General features: G+C 39.7%; 1 protein-coding gene across 1 annotated transcript; it reads right to left on the bottom strand.

Moving 5' to 3' along the window:
• Positions 1 to 1,186: 1,186 nt before the first annotated feature.
• Positions 1,187 to 18,904, bottom strand: si:dkey-3d4.3 (ras guanine nucleotide exchange factor F). The gene is made up of 8 exons (XM_034693708.1): positions 18,778 to 18,904; positions 13,174 to 13,366; positions 12,947 to 13,029; positions 12,757 to 12,835; positions 10,631 to 10,677; positions 9,616 to 9,736; positions 7,831 to 8,020; positions 1,187 to 3,371 (listed from the first exon to the last, which is right to left on the bottom strand). Exons 2-8 carry the CDS (start codon positions 13,340 to 13,342, stop codon positions 2,735 to 2,737), a joined length of 1,326 nt encoding a protein of 441 aa, XP_034549599.1. The 5' UTR covers positions 13,343 to 13,366; positions 18,778 to 18,904; the 3' UTR covers positions 1,187 to 2,734.
• Positions 18,905 to 21,646: the final 2,742 nt, after the last annotated feature.

The following is a 21,646-nucleotide window of genomic DNA, read 5'->3' on the forward strand; positions in this document are numbered from 1 at the left end:
TATTTGTTGGTTTTAATGGGAACTTTGGGAACGTCACTACTGAGTGTCTTGTTTTATAAATAGAACATAAACATTTCAGATAGCAGAAAGTTGAGGAGTTAGAGTACGGTGAAGTCATACATACATTTCTTGATCATTGTGTTCTTGTAGTATTTTCAGGAGCAGGTCTGTGTCGGTGAAGGAGCTATAATGTAGGTCAACAGGTCAAACTGAGCCTGGCAGCTGGGCCTGCTGCCAAAGAGCTGATTAGTTTACTTTCCATCAGAGTCACATGGTAAACAAACTGCTGGACCGGTTTAAATTACATCTTGTTATCAGGTAGAAATATAAAAATGTCAAATGTGCAAAGTTCAAACAGGAGGCCCAAGAGTTTAAATCAGAATGACTCAGATATTTAAAACTTCATCCTTCCTCACTTGTGTTTTTGTCCTTAACTTTACATTAGCTTACATTAATGTCTGAATGTCTGACTGATCTTCAGATATGTTGTAAAAAGTTGCAGCCTTTAGAGAGATGTTGGATTTTGATATTTCCATATGAGACAATAGAAAATAGTTATTTTATTTTTTTCTTACAGTCAACTATTGAAAAGCTTTGTATAATTAAGTCTGGTACTCACAAACCATGTGTATTGATTTCCACTGAAGAAGGTAAAACATGAGAACAGGTCACAGGTACACTGTGTCCTTCGTTAAAGGTTCTCTGTCCTGATTTCAAAGAGGCAGACACACAGAAAGAAGTAATGCATTAAGGCAGGTGGATAAACTGTTGTTTATCATCACTTGTTGTTGTTTTTTTTGAAGCTGCAAACTTGCATTTTGGCTGTTAGAATGATGTTTTGTTTATTTCAGAAGTCACCTTATTTGGATTCAAGGGTGGAGGACCTTTTGCTGCACTTCTCTTCTGGTCACCTTGGCAGTGCTTCCTCAACTTCAGGTAGCCCCAGCCTAAAGCACACCTTGAGAACTCTCTCTACAAATGTACAACCAGACTTCTTTTTGGAGCAGTGTCACCCTCTGCTGTCTGTGAGAGAGATTGCAGGTTTAAGTCGCTGCAGGTTTAAGTCGCTGCTGCTTTGCCCACACTGAAGGAACCAAGGCAGCAGAGAGGACAGTTCTGGTTTGTATCAAGAAAATAAAAACATGTGTATTTTCATTATTATTTTAATGTGGGGTGTAAGTTAGAATGATTTTATAAGCATATTTATTTGTAACATTTCATGAACAAGTGACAGCGTGACTTAATCTCACACACGTCTGTGGAACATATGAAATAAGATACTCAAACTGGACCACAGCCATTGATGTTGACCTTCCATGTGTGAAATCCATAAGGTCAATGACCGACCTGATGCCTAATTCTTAAGCTGGTACCAAATCATCCATTAGGTTTTATTAAAGGTAATCATATGTTCTCCATCTTGGTAAATTTGACTCTACCAGATTTGGTGATGTGTGGAAGTAATTCAAACTTTACAGAGGCTTCTCCTCTCTTTGCGTATGTGTTCTGTAAATCTTTTTAGGGATACAAAATGTCACCACTGAAGCTCTTGGACTCAAGTCTTCTGACATATCATGTATACTCTTCATGTAGACATAAAAAACAACATTTCAAAGGAAGCAAACAAGACAAATCATTCTCTGCGCATCATTCTCTTAATCTGTGGACCTCATTGGCTAACAGATCGCACCAGCGTTAAAGAAACCACCACCAAAAAGCAGTCAGACTGCGAGGTGAAGTCTGACGTCACTTTTCTGCGCCGTGCACATTGCAATTTCATTCTCGTGTTGGTGTGAATATTTTGACAGATTTGGCAGGGCACATTAGAAAACGAAAAAGCAATGTCCTTTTCGTTTTAATTGTAATTGTGTTACAGAATGTGCAAGCTTTAACATGAAAGTTAAAATGACAAAGGTATGATTGCCTTTTCATTTTATTTTTGAGTAAAAAAATGTGCATCCATTCTGAAAATGAAAAGCATTTCTGTGAATGCATTTTATTTTTCGAATTGTCTTTTTCATTTGAAGTATGATAATAATTTAGAGGGGCATTTATTGAAAATTAAAAAGCAAATGTCATTTTCTTTTTCATTTTAATTGTGAAAAACAATTTGAATTGTTGAAGATGAAAACTAAAATGCAAATAGGATTATTGAATATTAATTTAATTTATGAGTCAAATAATGTGCACATGTTTTGGAAAATTAAAAAGCTTTTCTGTTAATTCAATTCAATTTTCAAATTTTCTTTTTAATTTTAACCTATTTGCTTCCATATACATGAATACATGTGTCTGTTTAGATGTAACTAATGTGAAGGTGCATCCTGCCACATGTTGAACTGTGGTGAGCAGTGAACATTAGGCATGTCATCTTCACGTGTTTCATCTGACAGGCATGTTGTCATGGCAGTGTTTCAATAATGTCCCTCCTGTTAGTCACTATGACACTATTTAGATGACAGTCAAACATCGTTAAAGCAGAGGTAATGTAATAATTATTATTGTGTTATGGATTTTAAGTTTCTTGACAATTTCTAGACGTTTCTTTTGCTCACTGCGATGAGGCAAAATAAAGACACTTAAAAACATAAAAGTCACCACAAATAAAATAATATGTCATTGTGTTTCATGTTAACACTTTAAAGGTGTTAAACAAAGGTGTGTGACAATATAATACTGATGTTTATTATTCATACAAAAATATAAGCTGTTAGTGGAGTTAGTTCTCAGGCTGTTAGGATTCACTCAGAGTCATTTGCCAGATGGAGATGGGGCTGTGTGTGGCGCAGGGTCTTCCCCCCAGCACCAGCAGCAGATCCGGCAGATGCTGAGCTATATCTCCGTCCTCCTCTTCCTCCTGAAGCAGCTCCTCCTCCGTGCAGCTCCACTGTTTCTTGAAAGCCTTGTTTTCAAAACTCAGACAGTTTCCGGTCCTCTGGGCTTCTTTCCCCAGCAAACTCTCAGTTCTGTTGTCCAGCTCTGACGCTGGTGTGAGTCTCGTGTAGCATCTGTCCAGGAGGCTGAACGTCTCCATCTCTATCGCTCCGTCTGAGCCCAGGAAAGTGAGCGGAGCAGGAAAACACTTGTTCTTAAAGGGTCTTGTTTTGTCATCCAGCAGTCTGGGTATGACTTCTGAGCTCGAACTGCTGGTGCTGGACATGTAGCTTGGACCGAGCCCGACGCAGCAGTGGTGAATCTTATCTGGAGGGGTGGAGCCCAGGAGTATGGGAACCTGCGTCCATGTCTGAGAGGTGAAGTTGTACCTGTACAGGGAGTTCTTTGGAGAGTTCTGGCTCCTCCCTCCTCCAAAGAGCAGCATACTGTCTTTGTAGACCACAGCTGAGTGTCCCATCAGTCTGGAGGGACCCGACCTGAGGAGAGAACCCAGAGGGGGTGTCAGGAAGGAACACATAGAACAATGTGGACTGTAAACACTGGCCTTCTGTCTTTGTGGCTGTAACCAGAGTCCTGCTGTGACTGTGACTGAACTTCTTAAATAATTATGAATACAAACAAGAACTACAGTCGAACAGAGAGAGCTGGAAGAGGTGGAGTAAGTCTGCGTACTTTCATGTGATGGAGGTTGTTAAGATAATCTGAAGACTTCATTTCTTCTCCGGTGACTCTGCATTAGACTCGGTTCATCAATTCCTACAATCCTTCTTGTTTTGCTTAATGTGAGACTGTTTTTTCAATTGTTTTATTTTATTTGTGCAACTTCAGTTTGAAGTTTATGCTTACTGGCTCTGTATAAGGAGCAGCTGTCACTCAGAGCAGAGCTGGAAGGTTGGGGGTTTGATCCCAGGTCCCTCTGTCCACATGCTGAATTGTCCTTGTGAATGGGATTAGTTTATACTAGGGATGTAAATTCCAAGTATTTTCGGTGATCGATCTGTGGAAATGTTAACGATGAATTATTGATTAATCATAAAAAAAACCCGAAAGCTGGGAGTGCAACCGGGTCATAATCAGTCTGCCGGCTGAGAAAAAAGCTCACGTGGAGACCTGACATTCAGCCATAGCACCCAGCTGAGCGTCTCCACTGTGAGCAACACCTTTAGTCAGCTGTTTCACATAGAAACATGCTTTAAGCTTAAAACACCTCCCTGATGGCTGAATTAAATATAAGACCACATGATGTTTGTTCAACGTGATATAAAATCGAAACAAAAAAATGTGTTCAAGTAAGTTCTTAACCATCAATGAATCGATAGTCGATTAATTGATTGTTAAGAACTTACTTGAAAACATTTTTTAATTGTTTGCATCCCTAATTAATACTGATAAGCACTTTCCACAGCAGCCTTTGCCTTCAGTGTGTGAATGGGTGAATGTGACATGTATCGTAAACGAGCTTTCAGTGGTCAGAGGACGAGAGAAAGTGCTGTAAAAAACAAATCCTTTACCATTTATTAGGGATGGGTACGATTACTACAGTACTCACCGTTGACCCCATTATTTGAATAGCATTTTGTTATTCGCGCACCTGGCAAGATAATCATACAGCATTACATGTGTGACCATGTGCTTTTTGTTTTCACCTAAATGAATATACTAGGTAGGAAAATAAATAGCGGGATATAAACGTATAACTTCTCCGGCCACGGCTTCAGCTTTAGAACACACCAAGCGAGATTTCAGCAAAAACAATTGTTTTACGGCAGCTACGGCAACTCTCTAGGGACACGTTATTCAACCGAAAGGGAAAGCACAACAAACACAGAACTGTCTGCCACACCTGCGGCATGTCAGTTATAAAAATTAATGTCTGGAAGTACTTTGAAAAAACGATGAAGTTAATGTGCAGTGCAAGATATGTGGCGTTAAACTTACATACCATAGAAATACTAGTTTGATGCTTAACCACATACGCTTAAAGGTGACATATCACGCTTTTTTCATCAATATATATTGGTCTAAGAGGTCCCCAAAACATGTCTTTATAGTTTATGCTCAAAAAAACACTTTGAAATCAGATTTTGGCATGCCTGAAAAACCCTCTTCTTCAGCCCTCCTCAGAACAGTCTGTTTTCCCTCTGACCACGCCCCTTCAGGAAGTGGATGTGGCCTCGGCTCTCCAGCACGTTGATCTAATGTTTACATGTTGGCTGAATATACACGGCTGCTAACAGATCGCGTTACTTCAACCCTCTGAATTTGATCCAGAATCTGATCCTGACGGAGAGGCGCCTGCAGCAGGACCTTTCTGAAGGATTGGTCACAGATTTATTGTGTTTCTTGTTGTTTTATTTGTCAGTATGTCGACGTGTGTCTTGGTACACAGCTACAGCTACGAACATGTAGCTATGTGGCTATGCTAACTAGCGCTAGCACTTTTCCATGATAAATAAAAATCATCCACTAGATCTTCAAATCTGCAGACGTGGGGAGTAAAACCGACCTTTGTGTTTATTAAGACAGCCTACAACTAGCATACCTCCCTCCTGAGCTTCTTGTTACCACACGTGTGCAGGTAATGAAAAACGGAGGAGGGATTGAGTTGTATTTTATACAGTCTATGGGCTGAAAAAGCTCCGAGCTCTGACTCCATGACAGACCGGATATTGTTGTGACGTAACAAAAACACGGAAGTCTGAAACGGCTCGTTTCACACACATTTACAGAAAGGTGGAGAAATCAGAACAGGGGCAGAATGGATTTTTTTCATTCTCGGGGGGTTTGTAGACATGCCAGGGACACATATTTCAGGTAGAGAACCATTAAAAAGTCGATTTTGCATGATATGTCACCTTTAAAGCACAAGGAGAAAACAGCAGAGACGGATAACAGGCAGTCTCCATCACGTCTTTTGCTCGCCCTGTTAGCACACGTCGTTGTGATGAAATCAGAGTGGAGAAGATTAGCCTGATAATAACCAAAATGGTAACTGGAGATATGCTCCCATTAAGTTTTGTGTAAGGAGAAGGCTTCAAAGAGCTGATCGCGTTAGTCCAGCCGGAGTACAAGCTACCATCACGGAGAACAACAACTACGAGAGTGGAAGAGATGTATGAAGAAAAGGCAGAAGAACTTACTATAACTCTGGTCTGGTAGGTCCGTGTCCGACGGACTTTTATTTATCTATTTTGGTTTATGGTTAAAATAAATAAATAATTGTGAGTACTCGAGTAATCGTTCATTAGGAAATTTGAGTAATCGATTACAAGGATTACGGTAAATTCCAATCCCTAGCATTTATAAAGTATACTATAGCTAAAAGACTTCCTAAGTATGTGTTTTTGTTTAACTCTCTACACACACCTCTACAAGCATACCCTCCACTGTGCAGGCCGACACAGTCTCCTCATGTCACCCTGTTAGTCAGCAAAGCCACTGAAAACTGATCCTGAGTTCAGCAGGTGATGACACATCCAGGTATCAAGTTCCTCAGACCCCTAACAGACGTGGGCTTGGTCTGATGGAGCGTTCACTTTGTAGTGTAGTTGAGCTGCTGATTCTCATCTGAGTACAAATCCCACTTACCTTAGAGATGCATCATATTATTTATGACACAAGTATATATTTTTTTATTTTGACCGGCATTATTCTTCTAACAAAATGTACGCTATTTCGATTTATCGATGACAAGACAATTTAAAGAAGTATCACACGGCTGACGGCAGATTTCACTTCACTACAGTTTAAAACTTCATTCATGTGGAAGCGTGGAACTTTAGACCACACGATGAGTCACAGCAGGATCTGATTAGGTTCAGGTTACAGTGGCTTTGTTTACATGAAACCTAATGATATTATAAGTTTAGACTGTATTTAAAAAGATCCACATGAACACCTCAAACAGGATAAATAGGTCCGGTAAAACAGCAGACTCAAGTTTTTGTTTAAAGCAGCAGTGTTTTTTCTCTACGTTCTACATTAAGGTGAAGTAAGTCTAAAGTTGGATTTCACTGAGGTAGTGTCAGCTGGCCTGAGAGTTTAAAACCAGGACTCAGGGAGGAGAGGGGCTGGACATTTAATGGAAGAAGTTCTGGCTTTAAAAAGACTTTAAAGAGTTTCATTAGAAGAGTAATCAAGATTTTTGGAGGATTCCAGGACATGACAAACTCTCAATTACTATTAAAAACATGAGATTGAAATAGAGACTTTACAATTTCTGAAGCTGGAAAAGATCAGACTTTCTCTCCGGGGATCTAAGGGTAACTTTAAGCAGATATAGCAACCTTTCATTATATATCTGCTTGAGCAGCTGTGAGATTTTAGCTCACTTCTTAAATTCTGCCATAAAATGTTACTATTAGTTACACACAACTTTTGTATTTTTTATTTACTCACACTTCTTATATTGCTTTGTTTTTGTTAATGTCTCCCTTCAAACTCCCACTTGTCTCATGATCCAGTTTTGACAGTATAGGGGAGGGACCTGGACATAATAACAACCAAACAAGTATAAATGTGAATATATGTATGTATATGTATTATTATATGATTATTATTATTGTTGTTTAATTGCTTTATTTTACTTATATACATTTTATGTATTTTTTATTCTTTTAACTTTCTCTCTGTTTGTGTTTGCTTTTGTTTTGTTAATGGGGGAAGATGACTGTCCAGTGTTATGTCTCAATTTGTGCATTTGTACACAAAATGTTAGTTTTTTTTGTAAATGTAAAAAATCCAATAAACAAACAAAAAAAAAAAATCAAAAACATGATATTAAAATAATCTCACATTGGATTTACAGTTCAGAGGTTAAGGGAACCACCACCTCACTACTGAAGCACATTTCCACAGGTTGTCTTACATTAATACTTCAAACAGCTATGGAGCCATGGCAACACCCACAGGCACTCTGATGAAATCACGACTCACTTATTTTTGAGTGAACTCCATGTACAGTTGGTGGAGTTCCACCTCCAGAGGTCTCTCTGCTCATGCAAACCTTTCAGGCCTCCAAACAGGTACATGCAGCTCTGGTAGGCCATGGCAGAGTGACTGTGTCTGGGTCCTGGTCCCGATGAGGCCTGCTGAGAGCTGCTGAGCATGGACCACTTCATGGTGTCTATAATGCAAATGAACAAGAAGAGATATTTCAGTATAATACAAAATAAGATGTATTTATGAGAGAAATCAACAGCTTAAAGCTGGGGTTGGTAATCAGATTTAGATACACTTTTTGTCATACTGGTTAAAATGATCTTTTTGTCCTGATGGCAATCATTACATGATGTGTTCCTAAAAAAGAGTGAAAAAAAACTGCTATCTACAGCCGGAGTAAACCTGGGAAAACACTAACCAATCACCGTTTTTTGGCTCCCCAAATTTTAAACCAATCAAATCCTGTCCAGCCGTTCTGCCCTCCTCCTGCGCGTGCATTTCCACGGCGTGCACTCCTCCGAGTCCCCGTCTCCTGCCTCTACTTCCCCTGACTCTATTTACTGCCCCTCTCGCTCGTCCTCGGGCCTGTCCCCTCTGAGCTGATGAGGTGCTTTGCTCAGGACTGTAGTCCGGATCAGAGTCTAAAAAGCTCTCACCAACAAGCAGAATAATTAATGACGTTCAGTAAGTCCTACAGAAAATATATATTTATTGTAGCGTCCGTCCGGACGCTGTAGTGATGACGAGCCGATTCGTGAACACGTTGATCTTTAATAACCGGTCACTGTCAGCAGTGATCACGCCAACCAACAAAGCAACAATCAATGTTTGAATGAATGAAAAACTTCTCCTCTTGTCTCTCCTCTCTCCCACTCCACACTCTACACCTCTCCTGATGCCTTCACTGACTGTCAACACTGTAGGAATTAAGAACATCTACACTGAACACGTTTAACAAACAGTAGAGCTGTTACAGTATTATATGTGTTATAACTTTTCTCCTGATACCATGTCACCAGTACAACTGGATAATGCTAGCATGACAGTTGTGAGTACTAACAGCAGCCATGTTTGTTTGTGTTTTTAACTTTCACTATGATAATGTTTTGGTGAGGACCAGTTTTGAATCAGTCACGATCATATGGTCGAGAATCAGCGGCGCTCGTGCATGTGAGCGGGGGGGCGTCGTTTTAGAGGAGCTCCGAGGGAGGAGGGGAGGGGTTAGACGGAGTCATGAGGAAAAGCTACATTCAAATTCATGCTGGTTTTCCGAGACTGCCAACCCTAGCTTTAAGAAATAGAGGCGGTGAATGTGATTGGTTGGTTGTTTCTGCAAACTCAACTTTGTCAGAGGTCCAATAAAAGTTCTGACACTGTGCCAGTAAACTGCTGCAGCTTGCAACAGCCAAACAAGTTGCAATATTTGCATCACAATCATGTGTGACGAAAGCGCCAAATCAAAGTATTTCCACAGAGAGAAACGGTTTTTACTACTGACACATTCAGTTATTTGTTTCTGATGTCTGTTTACCAGATCTGTTCCTTTCATCAAATCCACCAGGATGAACAGAAACACTACCACGAAGAATGCAGATGATTTTGTTTAAAGCTGCCTCTATTGGAACGTTTTTACTGATGTTTTGTTTCAACATGCTGAACTCTGATGCAACATCTCACCGAGATTACAACATAGTGAAACATGAATCATAAAGTACATGCAAATACAAACTTTATGCTGTGTGTTTCCATGTGAAGCAAAACCAAACATTTTAAACTCACCAAAATCTAATCTCCAAAACTCCTGCGAGGATCCTTTCATGTCGACAAAACCTCCGTACAGCAGCATGTCAGAGCCCAGCACCACGGCGCTGTGTCCTTTTCTGTTGGAAGGCATCTGGGTCTGAACACACAGAGAGACAGAAACGTGCACACAAACATTTTATTTACAGACTACTAACTAAAAAATCACATGACTACATTATCACTGACTTTAAACTACTCTAACATGTGTTTAACTTCTTTTTAACTGTATTTTTTAAAATATTTGTCTTCTTTAGGTTTCCTCTGAGGCTGCAGAACCCCGGATCAAGTGTCAGTCTTGATGTGGGCCGTCAGGGGACAATTCACACTTGTCACATTGGTCCTGACCCTGTACAGGTCCCGATGTTTGAAGATAGATGAGACCAGGGAAGTTTCTGATCCTCTTGAATTTCCTCTGATCTCGTAAATTCTTATCAGAGACTCGACACTCTCCATGCTCTCATGTATGATCTCTTTCAATCACATGTATTCCTGCATAGAAATGCATCATGCCCCCTCACATACAGCTGTGAACATCATATTTATTCTGTTGCACTGCCTTGAGATAATTATGTCTCTGTAAGTCTTTGTGTTATTTGTAATAAACTTTGAAGCATTGATCAATTAAATAGATGTTTGCAGATGTTTTCTTTCAGTTCAGAGACATTTTTCTTCAGGATGTCAGATTATAAACTTTGGCAAGCATCACTACTGACGCTTACAAGGAGGAAGTTTAAATAATATCTGTAGTTATCACATGAAACAGATTTACTTCCAGGAAACAGCTTCTGTGTTGTTAAGTCTTAACACAGTGCAACACGTGAATCTGAAGAAAAAAAGCTGTGTGTTATGAATTGATGGCAAGATCTGATTCTTTCCAACATTTGTTTCCAAGAATACGAACAAAGGAGCATGTCAAGAGCAAGAGGAGAGAGGAGTAGTCTCCTTTCTTTCTGTTCCTTCAAATAGTTTTCATATGAAAGGACCTCTGTACCTGAGGGGAGCTCTTCTTTCCCTGAGAGTGCACCCACTTCTGCTTTGCTGAAACACAAAACAAAAGAAAATGAGGATGACGAAGAGCGTGAGTGAAAATGTTGTTGAGTAAGCGTTAATGAAAAGATGTTCTTGTTTAGTTTGAGTCATGAGTGGGAAGTTAACTGTGATTCATGGGAAGAGAAATTCAGTTAGATTAACTTTTATAAGCTTAAATAAAAACCAATGTGCTTTTAAATGTACTTTAAGGCAGGGGTTCCCAAACTTTTCAGCCCGCGACCCCCAAAATTTAGATGCCAAAGACTCGTGACCCCCACTGTCCCTCAAAGTGATTTAGTGTGGTTTCATTTAGCTGGTCTGCAGATAATCAGCCTGCCTCCTTGAGCATGTGGCTGTGTTTCCTGTGCCGTTTTGAATTAACCTGCTGCTACTGATGCTTTTGATGATTAACTGTTCACTAACCCTAAACTTAGGAGTCATCTGGTAAAAAGAAAGACAGAAAACTCATTACATTTTCTATTTTCAAGGTTTTATTTCAAGTTTAGCTACTATTTTTGTGGATATTTTTTACTATAATGGCTAAAATGTACTAATCTTAGATAACTTAAAAAAATAAAAAATAAAAATTCTGGAAGACATCTCACGACCACCCAAATCTCTCTATATCTTTAAAGGAGAGATATAGAGCCTAATATCAGTCTGTTAACATATCTGTACCGCAGTACTGGAGCACATGTAGTTTGATATAACATTTATCTTTATACACCACAGTGCAAAAAAGATGCACTACTTAATTATATTGCATGGCTGTGTTAGCTATTTTGTTCTTATTGGTCAATCAAGGCATTTTGAGGTCTGATATTTAACTCTTGTTGTCCATCGTTATAAAGAACAGACCTGGACAGGGGGTTAAGACCTCTCTGTTCCACTCACCCTGTCAAGGTTCTATTCTGCTAAAGTAAACCCCAATACTATACAATATACATGGCTTGCTTACTGATCAGTGGGTGTGTTAAATACTTAAATCTGGTTGGTCAAAGACTCCTTAACAATGGTTGTTAATTCGGTCTAGGAAAGGAGACGTTAGAGACAAACTCCTGACACATCCTGTAGACTGTTGTGTTTTCACCTCTTCCTGTTGACAATCTAACACAAACCTCACTTTCTTACATCCTCAGTAAACAACCTGGAGGATGTTTTTAATACTACTCTTAATTCAGAGAGAGAAGAAGAAAGACAGACAGTAGGAAACAGCGAGGGATGTTTAAACACACAAGGAGCTGAGTGAAAGAGACACCGATCAAATTGATGGAAACAGATACGAAGCAGCCACAAACCACAACATGCTGTGAGCTTTGGCAGAGTGAAAGGACTGACTGAGGGAGAAGAAGATGCATATTTGCTGAATCTGTTAGAGTGATAATGTTTACACTTTTACCATGAATTAATGTGCTGAGTTTAAACTTCATTGGACCTGTAAGTGAGCTGATAAGAACTCTGGTGCAATAGAAACATGTCTTTAGCTGTATAATTGCACAATTTAAATCAATTAAATCATCTTTACATCAATACTTACCAGGGTGGATTTATATGTGGATAAATGGAGGTGAGCAGGATGGATGATTCTTTGTTATAAATGCACATTAAAAGAAACTTTAAGAAGCAGCAGATTAAGAGAGTCTTGAAGCTACGTTCTCAGAGGGTGAAACAGGAACAAACGAGCCGGGGTATTTATAGAGCAGGAAGCAGGTCCTGTTAGACCGTAACAGAGCCCACACATTGAACTAATAAGGGGTTGGATTTCTTCCTCAACAAAGCTTTTTAGAGTTATTTTTAGGTTGTTATTGTCTTCATTAAACATTTAGAACAGTTGGGACATTCCTGTTTTTTGTTAATGTTTAAAACATTTTCATAAAATATGGGGAAAAGCTGAGAAACACTTTTAAGTCTATGAAAGCAGGTCTCACACTGAACTAGGGGACTGAATACTTCTCAAAGCAGCAGCTCGCAGCCTGAGACTCAAACGGACATGTCACAACAAGATCTCTTCATTGAGTCTGAGCCGTCACTGCAGTGGCTGGCCTTAATAATAGTTGTACCATCGTGCAGAGCTGTTGTGAAACTCACCGATGTCGAACACCCAGAGGGAACATCTCCACTTGGTGTATGCAGAATCCAGCATGCCTCCAAACACATACAGGAAGCCCTGAGAGGAACATTCAAAGATGTAACTTCCTTTATTTTTGCTCTGAATACAGATTAATAGTTTTTAAAGCTGTTTAAAGTAAAAAACAAACAAAGCAGTATGATTTTTTACCTCATGAGCCACCATTGTATGTTCCTCCAGTTCTTCTGGGGCAGCCTCACCGGTGCAGCTCAGCTCAGTCCACTCATTACACACTACAACATTAAATATGATGCTGCTTCATTCAACACAGCCGACAATATCTGAGGATGCTCATACAGAGAGGTTTGTGTCTGTGTGCATTCAACCAAAATCATAAACAGCAAACACATTACAAAGTGAACTTATCGTGTCCTTACCCACGCTGTACCTCCAGAAGTCCCTCAGACAGCTGTTCTCTCTTCCTCCCAGGATGTAGACATGTCCGTCGTAGCTGCAGCAGGCGTGCTTGTAGCGGTCACACGGGCTCGGTCTGCTCTGGGGGAGCTGAGTCCACAGACAGGGACTGCTTTGACTCATAACTGGCATCGTCTGCTCTCACTCGACCATTTTCTAGAAGAAGAAACATGAAGACAAGTAAGAAGAAAAGTAAACAATAAAGCCCGTTTTGGCCATGAGCTGTTTGAACACACCTTTTTCAGACTCTAAGCTCCACAGAGCATTTGAATAAGTTTTCATAGTGGTTCAGAAGAGGCCACTGTTTAGTCCTACATGCCGTACAGACCTATCAGTACACCATCATATGAATTGAAGGAAAACACTACAGAGGAAGCCGTGATGATCAGATAATCACAAACAGGAGAACCAATAGAACCAAAAAGACTTCAAGTTCAAGCTTTATCTGCAATACAACCATGTTCGAGTGTCTCCTCATGACCCACAGTGCTGTTGACACACAGGCTTTAACAGCCAACAGATGGATGTGGCGGGTGTTTCTTGAGCTACAGTGGCCGTAGTTGTCTCGCTTTTAACTGAGTTTTATTCTTATAACAGTTTTATTTCACCTTACTTTATCTATTATCTAGTTCAAATTTGAGTCACTATATATTTATATGTTTTAAGTATAGCATCGTATTTTCTTTGAATGGTTTAATATTTTAGTGTTTTATTATCTTAGAAATGTATTTTATTTTGGTGAGTTTAATTTCCTGTGTTGAGTTTTAACATCTTATTTTACCTCCAGTGTTTCCTCATTAAGATATCATGAGAGTGTTTCCTCAGTTCTTTCAGCAACTTCTTTTTTATTTTTCGTTTATTTTATTTATATTGTTATTATTATTATTGTTGCATATATTGTGTTCTTAACCTTAGGACTGTGGGGTGGATTTGGAGTATTATTTTTTATTTATATAAAATGTATTCTATTTTAAAGCTGCTGTTGGTAGTTGTGATATAAACATGAGTTCGGAGAGATATTTTGAATGTCAACACTACCCCTTCCCACCAGATTTCCTCTCACTCACCTCCCCCTCCCCTCTCTGCTCCCATAACCCCGCCCACAAAAGATTGTTCTTTTGGGGAAGAAGTGGCTTCCCAGCCAATCAGGACAAAGGGTCGGGGAGTAGCTCTGATTGGTCCCTCATAACGGGAACGAGGGGAATAATAACATTGCTTGATACAAAGACATTGGAAAACACAGAGATTTCGCCATAATCTCAAATGACTTCACTTACCGATGAGTACCGATGGGAATTATGACCTTTTCTCCAACCCAGCAAAAAAAAAAAGCAACGTTTTTTACACCATTCCTACCAACAGCAGCTTCGGTTGTTTTTATGTACAGCACTTTGTGTTCTAATGTCATTGTATGAAAAGGGCTTTATAAATAAAGTCTGATTGATTGATTAAAGGCTGGACTACTGTTGCGATTTCACAATCACAGGTAGCAACGCCTGCTTAATTTACGAGGTTAACAACATGTTGTTTTGAAGATGACTTGAAATCCTCATTGAGGTCTTATATAGCACTGGGAAAGGCTTACTTTCTGAGCTACTTTAAGGACACACATATTTATTTAGGAACCAGAGGAGAAACCAGATGACCCAAGCAAAAATGTAGGTGAGACAATTCTGTAATATTTTCAATTTGAAGAAAAAAAAGAGGTCAAGTCGTCCTCAAAAGAAAGTCAGTCCTGAAATGTAGAGTTGAATGTTGTCCAACCGATCTACCTAAATCAGTGTATCTGTTATGTTGGCTCTTTCTCCCTGCTGCCTCATCCAAAACATAACAAGACCACCAATCAACCTCCAGGGGAAAAACACTAAACTGCCTTCAGTACTTCATGATCTCCAATCACAGAACAGAAGGCCTCTGATGACACCTGATATTACTGCAGTGGCCTTCAGTAATGACACATGGCCTGACGAGCTATTGTGTGTTATAAATGTTGTTATGGTTGTGTAGAGCTTGGCTCCTTAGGGTGCCACGCTGGGACTCTGACTCACAGAGCACAGGGCTGTTCAAATAGGCCCTGGTGTCTGTAGGGAAACACACTGTGAAGTCTGCTCTCTCCAGGGACAAACCCTGGTTCTCTTGTTCAGGTGAGAACCTTCTCCCTGTTACTGTAAACATGGCTAAACACACGATCACAGAGTCTGTACATGTTTGTTTTTCAGTTATGGCTGACCTCTTCACTTGTTCACAAAATAAATCTATCTACGGTATTCTTTCTCTGTGTTAACGGCCTAATTCCAAGAGATCCGTCTCCGAATCCGTCACAGCACTGGATCTGATAGGTTTCTATTCTAGTCAATGTGTTAACTTCCACTGGATCCACTCCATTGCGTACTGGCTGCGTCTCTGATCTGGCAGGTCGGACCCCTCCGGATCAGATACACAAGACTTCTATCTTTGCCGTATGCAGGAGCACGACGCATCAATCTCAACAGAGCAGATGGAGCGGGACAGGAAGTCAGGCACCAAAACAAAATGAAAACATCCGGTTCATTTTCAGAATAAAACACTCTGTGTTGTCACCAGATCGTATTTCATTGAACTACAACAACAAACCGTCATGATGAGCGGATGCAGGCTAGGAGTCAACAGGTCAGAGGTTTTCAGAGGACCAGAAAGACAACATGGATGAGGAGAGGAGGAGGAGAATCCTTGATTCAGTGATTACCGCGGTAAAACCTTGGTCACATGATTCCAGCTGTCCGGTGGTCCTGCTCTGTGCTGCGCTCTGAAAACTTAACCGGTCGGTGTTGACGGACGAGAGAGCACGGAGCAGTGGATCAGGGACAGACTGGCCACAGATCTGGTGGAAGCCCAGTGTTAGGCTTCACCTTAGACTGATTACAACACTAGTAATTACATCAATTCAGGGTGAGTACACAGCTGTATTCTTATCCCTGGACTATCACATTTGTATCACACTGAGGTATCCAGATCAGCAAATCCACATTCCAGTATTTTAATCTGGAAGAAAAATACTGAAACCCCTTTTCTTTGAACGTTTAGAGTCCATAAAACAGAGACTTCTAGAAACAATGGATCCTTTTTTATTATTAATAATAATAATAATAATAATAATAATAAAGCTGTAATTTTTTCAGTCCCTCCAAATGGAACACAGTGATGAAGCAGAGTCCAGCTGGTTTTTCTATATTGTGTCTTTGACCTTATGAAACAAGCGCAGGGTTTATGAGGATTGACTCAGCTGTAGGGAATGAAATGGAAAAATACATTAAGCCAGCTGATGACTCGCTGAAACCACCTTTACGATATTCATGAGGATCCAGTGTCAGGTGAGCTTCATCGCTCTTCCTCCTGGTGTTTTGTTATCTTGAAGGTACTTTTCCACGCTGCTGTATCGCTGCAGGAGGAAGTGCACTGAGCTTTTCCACAGTGACACGCTTTCCACAAGCTGCTCGTAAGTTCTCTCTTTCTTCTGACCGAATTGGCCTCTCTAAAACTTCTTATCAGCCTGTCACATGAGCAAACAGCTCTGAGGTCACAGCATTGTAGCTACACACCTTGTTCAAACACCTGAGGGTGAGTTATGTCAAGCAATCTCGTGCTGTTTGTCATTAACAATGTGGACAATTCCAGATTTATATTGTCAATGAAGTTACTGAGTGTGGTGTTTGAATACGCATCACGCCTCTTGAGATGTGGAGGTTGTTTTGCTCTTGTGGGATCAAAAATACCTGCAACAAAGTCTTCAGGTTTTTTTCAATAATCATGGACCAAGTGATGGAGTTTCTTGCAAAATCCTTGAAGAAAAACTCATGATGTGTGGCATGTAGGAACTGTAGCTGAACAAGACGGCACTTGATGAAGTATGCGAGCAGGCTATGGGTGAGGCTTGAGACCAAGTCCTGGACTCGAGTATGTATATATTTGACTCTGACAATCACTAACAAGTTAACATACCTTTGAGTTTTTAGTGTAATCTTATCAAACTGGGTTTCTTCCACTGATGTTATGAAACATTAGAGATGGTTGCAAGTCTAATTCCATCAGAGCGCAACATGCAGGAGTTTTAATACTGTCATTGCACAAGCTCTGTTGAAACAATGCAGAGCTACATTTGCTGAAAAGAAAAAACATGTCCATAAGGCGTTAAATGCATCCATGTTGTCTTTCTAGTCCTCTGAAAACCTCTGACCTGACTCCAGGCCTGGCTACGCCCATCATAACGGTTTGTTGTTGTAGTTAAGTTAAAAACGATCTGGTGATAACACAGATTGTTTTATTCTGAAAATTAACCAGATGTTTTCATTTTGTTTGGTGACTGACTTCCTGTCCCGCTCCATCTGCTCTGTTGAGATTGATGCGTCGCGCTCCGGCATACGGCAACAATAGAAGTCCTTGCGTATCTGATCCGGAGGGGTCCGACCTGCCAGATCAGAGACGCAGCTGGAACACAACGGAGTGGATCCAGTGGAAGTTAACACATTGACTAAAATAGAAACCTATCAGATCCAGTGAGGGATCACACACAGATGTGGTGGAATTTGGCTGTTACTCCGGTTTTGAGGTGACCTCCAGCAAACAGGTGATGTCCTGTCACAGCTGATATTCTTGGTTGAAGTTAAAGGTGTGTAGAAATGGGATTATATAGGGATATCATGCAGTCAGATTCTAGATGAAATCACTCCGGCTCCGGGGCGGCTGTGGCTCAGTGGGTAAAGTCGGTTGTCTATCAATCGGTGGTTCGATCCCAACGCCTAAGTGTCCTTGAGCAAGACACTGAACCCCAAATTGCTTCCTCTGTTGTTCAGAGATGTGTGAATGTCAACGAATGAGATTAGATCTATCATCAGTGAGTGAATGGGTATGACTGGGTGAATGTGGCGAGTAGTGTAAAAAGTGCTTTAGACGCTCTCTTGCCACCATTCTTGCTGATAGACACATTTTCTTAATCAAACTCACTAACTTTTAAGTTTAACATTATTATTTAACAAGACAGGTTCATCGTTAATATGATTTTTTTCCTCAAGCTTACGTTTAGTTCAACATTTTCCCCCTTATTTCCTGCATTAAGCTTGAATCAGGAATCTCGCAGCGTAAACTTAACGTCAGTCAACGGATGACAGCACGTGCTTTAGCTAGCCTTTATCAACGTCAACGGCTGTTTGATGATGTCACAGCCACTTCTGTAAAAATGTGTCTCGAGAGTATACAGTTCAGTTTCCAGGGGAACAGCGACGACTTCACTCAGCAAAAGATGAATCTATTACTATAAAAAGCACTAAATAAGAACGTTTCCCACTTTAGAGAGTCTCTTACACATGTTTCAGACAGATTTAGGCGAAAGTCATCCGACCCTATGATAACGGTAAAGTTAGGGCTCAGAAGAGGAGGAAAAAGGCGGAGATGAACTTCTCCTGAGCTTCTTCCGACAATAACTTCATCAAGTAGAAACCATTTTGTTTTGCAGTAATCTTTAAAGTCACAAAGATGCTGTAAAGTTCATAAAAAGGCAAACATATCGTTATAAAGAATGATTTGTTACTTACGAGAGTCCCCCCGCTCTTCTTCGTGTGATTGTTGTCTCCGTGAAAACGGGAGTCTGCTGCGTTCAGGGTATCCTCGTAAACTGTGGTGTCTTAGTAGGAAACGTTCAAGTAGTTACCTGTTAGGGTCACAGGTTAGCATACTTGAGATGCTTGGTTTAGTTAAAGAGATGAAACAAGGAAATGAGTGGTGAATTTGTCTTTACATTAAAGTCCGGATGGTGAAAATTCTTCCCTCTTTCAAAAGATTACACTGTTACTCTACCACTGAGGGTATTTCTTACTTTCTTTCTTCTTACATAGGCAGTACGTTTTTTTTCTACCCATCTTCTCAGTTCTGTTCAGTACATTGGTTTATACTATGCTACAAGTCTGTGCACATTTTTCACTACATCACTGGTTTTGTAAATATTTGTAAATTTGCTTATTTAGTTGTGTATATACATTGTAAGATATGCTTATTTTGACTTCTTTAACTTTAATTGCTAGTAACTTTTTGATAATTGCTATGTATGCTCTTGTTTACTTTATACTGTTTTGCAATACCTACTTTGCTGCTGTAACACTTTAAATTTCCCTGCTGTGGGACGAATAAAGGATTATCTTATCTTATTTTATTTAGCCAGAGAGTTCAAATTTAATCAGTATATCTGCCATCAAGGCACAGTTAACCATGGCACAGTGTTTTCTGTAGTTTGCTAACTCAACTAGCCCTCCATGAAGTGAAATAGACTCAAAAAGCCACATTTGTATGTAATCTGTTATTTTGGTAAAACTTTTCTTCCATTTATATTCTCATATTCATATTAATGCATGTATTGTGCCTTCACCAAATCTTGTAATTACATAAGGGCATAATTTAACATCTTCTTAATCAAAGTTTTTTTGTCTTTTTGTTTTGTTTTTTGTGTGATGTATTTAATCGGGTTTCTTTCACGTGTCTTCTGATTGACAAAAATAATTTTTTACACAGATTTGTTTGATTTTAAAGCTGTTTTGCTTGTTTTTAAAGCTTTTAATAGCCTTGCTCCTCTATGCATCACTGATCTCTTGTAATTTTATGTTCCAATCCGATCACTGAGGTCCTCGAATGCTTCCCTTTTAAATTTTACTGTATTGATCTTATTTTATTTTTAAGTATTTTATTCATAATCATGCTTTTTATACTTTCACCATTGCTGTTATTTTCTGTCTCTCTGTTATTCCGTGAAGTACTTTGGGCTGCATGTTTTTATGTATTAAAGGTGCTATATAAATATATAGTTGAGTTGAGTTGAGTTTGTTAAAGGAGAACTCAGATGTGTATTTTCACATAAAATAATAAAAAAAACAAAAAAAGGTTCATTGTTAAAAACCAAAAACAAAACAGATAAAATGTAAACTTTATTTAGTTCTATTTTGTACAGAAATTGGGAGCTCTGTATGCTTTTGCAGTACTTATCTTGTGCCAGTAGGATAATTCCCGGTATTTTCAACTGTCAGTGAAGGCAGCACAAGTGCACTCCTCAGTGGGCGGGGCCAAAGTGTGGAAGGAAGGGTGTTGGTTGAAGATACTTGAGCCCACTGGAGTTTGTATTTGGATCAGCATTGAGTTGTGGGTTGTGACCATAGGTTGCGACCGGTTGCGACCGGTTGCGACAGACAGCTGGACACGATTATTGTCACACTAAAATGTTTGACGTGTTGGACTTTGACAACTGTAATAATCAAATATATTTTATGACGTGAAGGTAATAGGTTTTACCTTTTATTGGAACCATGTGGTCTGTTACTGTTAACAATTTACTACATATTACTAGAAAACCATGTACATTTAACATAATTTACCATCAGTGTCCTTTTCTTTTGAGAAACTAATAAATTCAAACACACATTGATCTTAATGTAACCAAGCTAGGGCTGGAAAGGGATTTCTGGGATTAGAAGATAAAATACCAACAACGCCACCTTGGGACTTTCACCCAAAGAGTTTTAACAATATACTTATTTTTTAGTTACCTCCCCTTTAACAGAGGGTTTCCCCTTTAACAATACACAGGTGAGTTCACAAATGAATACAAAGGCATGGTTTAGGAAAATATATACACGATCTTTATTTAACTGGCAGAAAAATAGTTTTAAAACACAATTATTATCATTACTTCAACATGAATCACATACTAGAAATCAGTGTTGGGACACCGCTAACTGCAGCCAGGTTATAAGTATCGGGCTTATGAACACGGCACACTCACTACAATAACACACATCTAGTTGATAAATTAGACGATGCAAAGAACAAGAAAAAGCCTGACACAATAAACTGTAGCTACAGCCACGGCTGCTTACACAGCCTGGACGGGGACACTTTAACACTGTTACTGAGTAGAGTCTTTAAATCACACTGTTACTGAGTAGAGTCTTTAAATCACACTGTTACTGAGCAGAGTCTTTAAATCACACTGTTACTGAGCAGAGTCTTTAACTCACACTGTTACTGAGCAGAGCCTGTAACTCAAGGCAAAAAGAACAAAAGACAAGCTAAATAGAAAGGCAAAAAGAGACAAAAAGACACCAAAAAGACAACAAAAAGACAACACAAAGACAAGGCAAAAGTGGCAATCTGCAACAAAATACATGAACGTTAACCACTTACATACAACAAAACGGCACATTAAGATAAACAAAACCCAGTTGAGGTTTACCTCGGCCGTCCGCGACCCTATCACGTCACTACCCGCGCTCGTACCGCGTACTATATGCGCTGGCGGCACACAACGATCCACCAACACGAAAGGAACACCGTCCTGGAATAAGAGTGAAAGTTACTCACATGTACGAACATTGAAAACACTTAACACACGCGACTCGTACCTGCTCTCAACCCGGAGCT

The sequence above is a fragment of the Notolabrus celidotus genome, chromosome 10 (assembly GCF_009762535.1).
Source record: "Notolabrus celidotus isolate fNotCel1 chromosome 10, fNotCel1.pri, whole genome shotgun sequence".
Classification (NCBI taxonomy): Eukaryota; Metazoa; Chordata; class Actinopteri; order Labriformes; family Labridae; genus Notolabrus; species Notolabrus celidotus.

Bases quoted from the DNA above. Each gene is read 5' to 3' on its own strand.
- si:dkey-3d4.3 (XM_034693708.1), bottom strand. From the start codon at position 13,342: ATGCCAGTTATGAGTCAAAGCAGTCCCTGTCTGTGGACTCAGCTCCCC. The intron at 10,678-12,756 runs GTGAGTTTCACA...TTTGTGTTTCAG, and splicing joins CCTCTGGGTGTTCGACATCG to CAAAGCAGAAGTGGGTGCAC. The intron at 9,737-10,630 runs GTACAGAGGTCC...CTGTGTGTTCAG, and splicing joins GAAAGAAGAGCTCCCCTCAG to ACCCAGATGCCTTCCAACAG.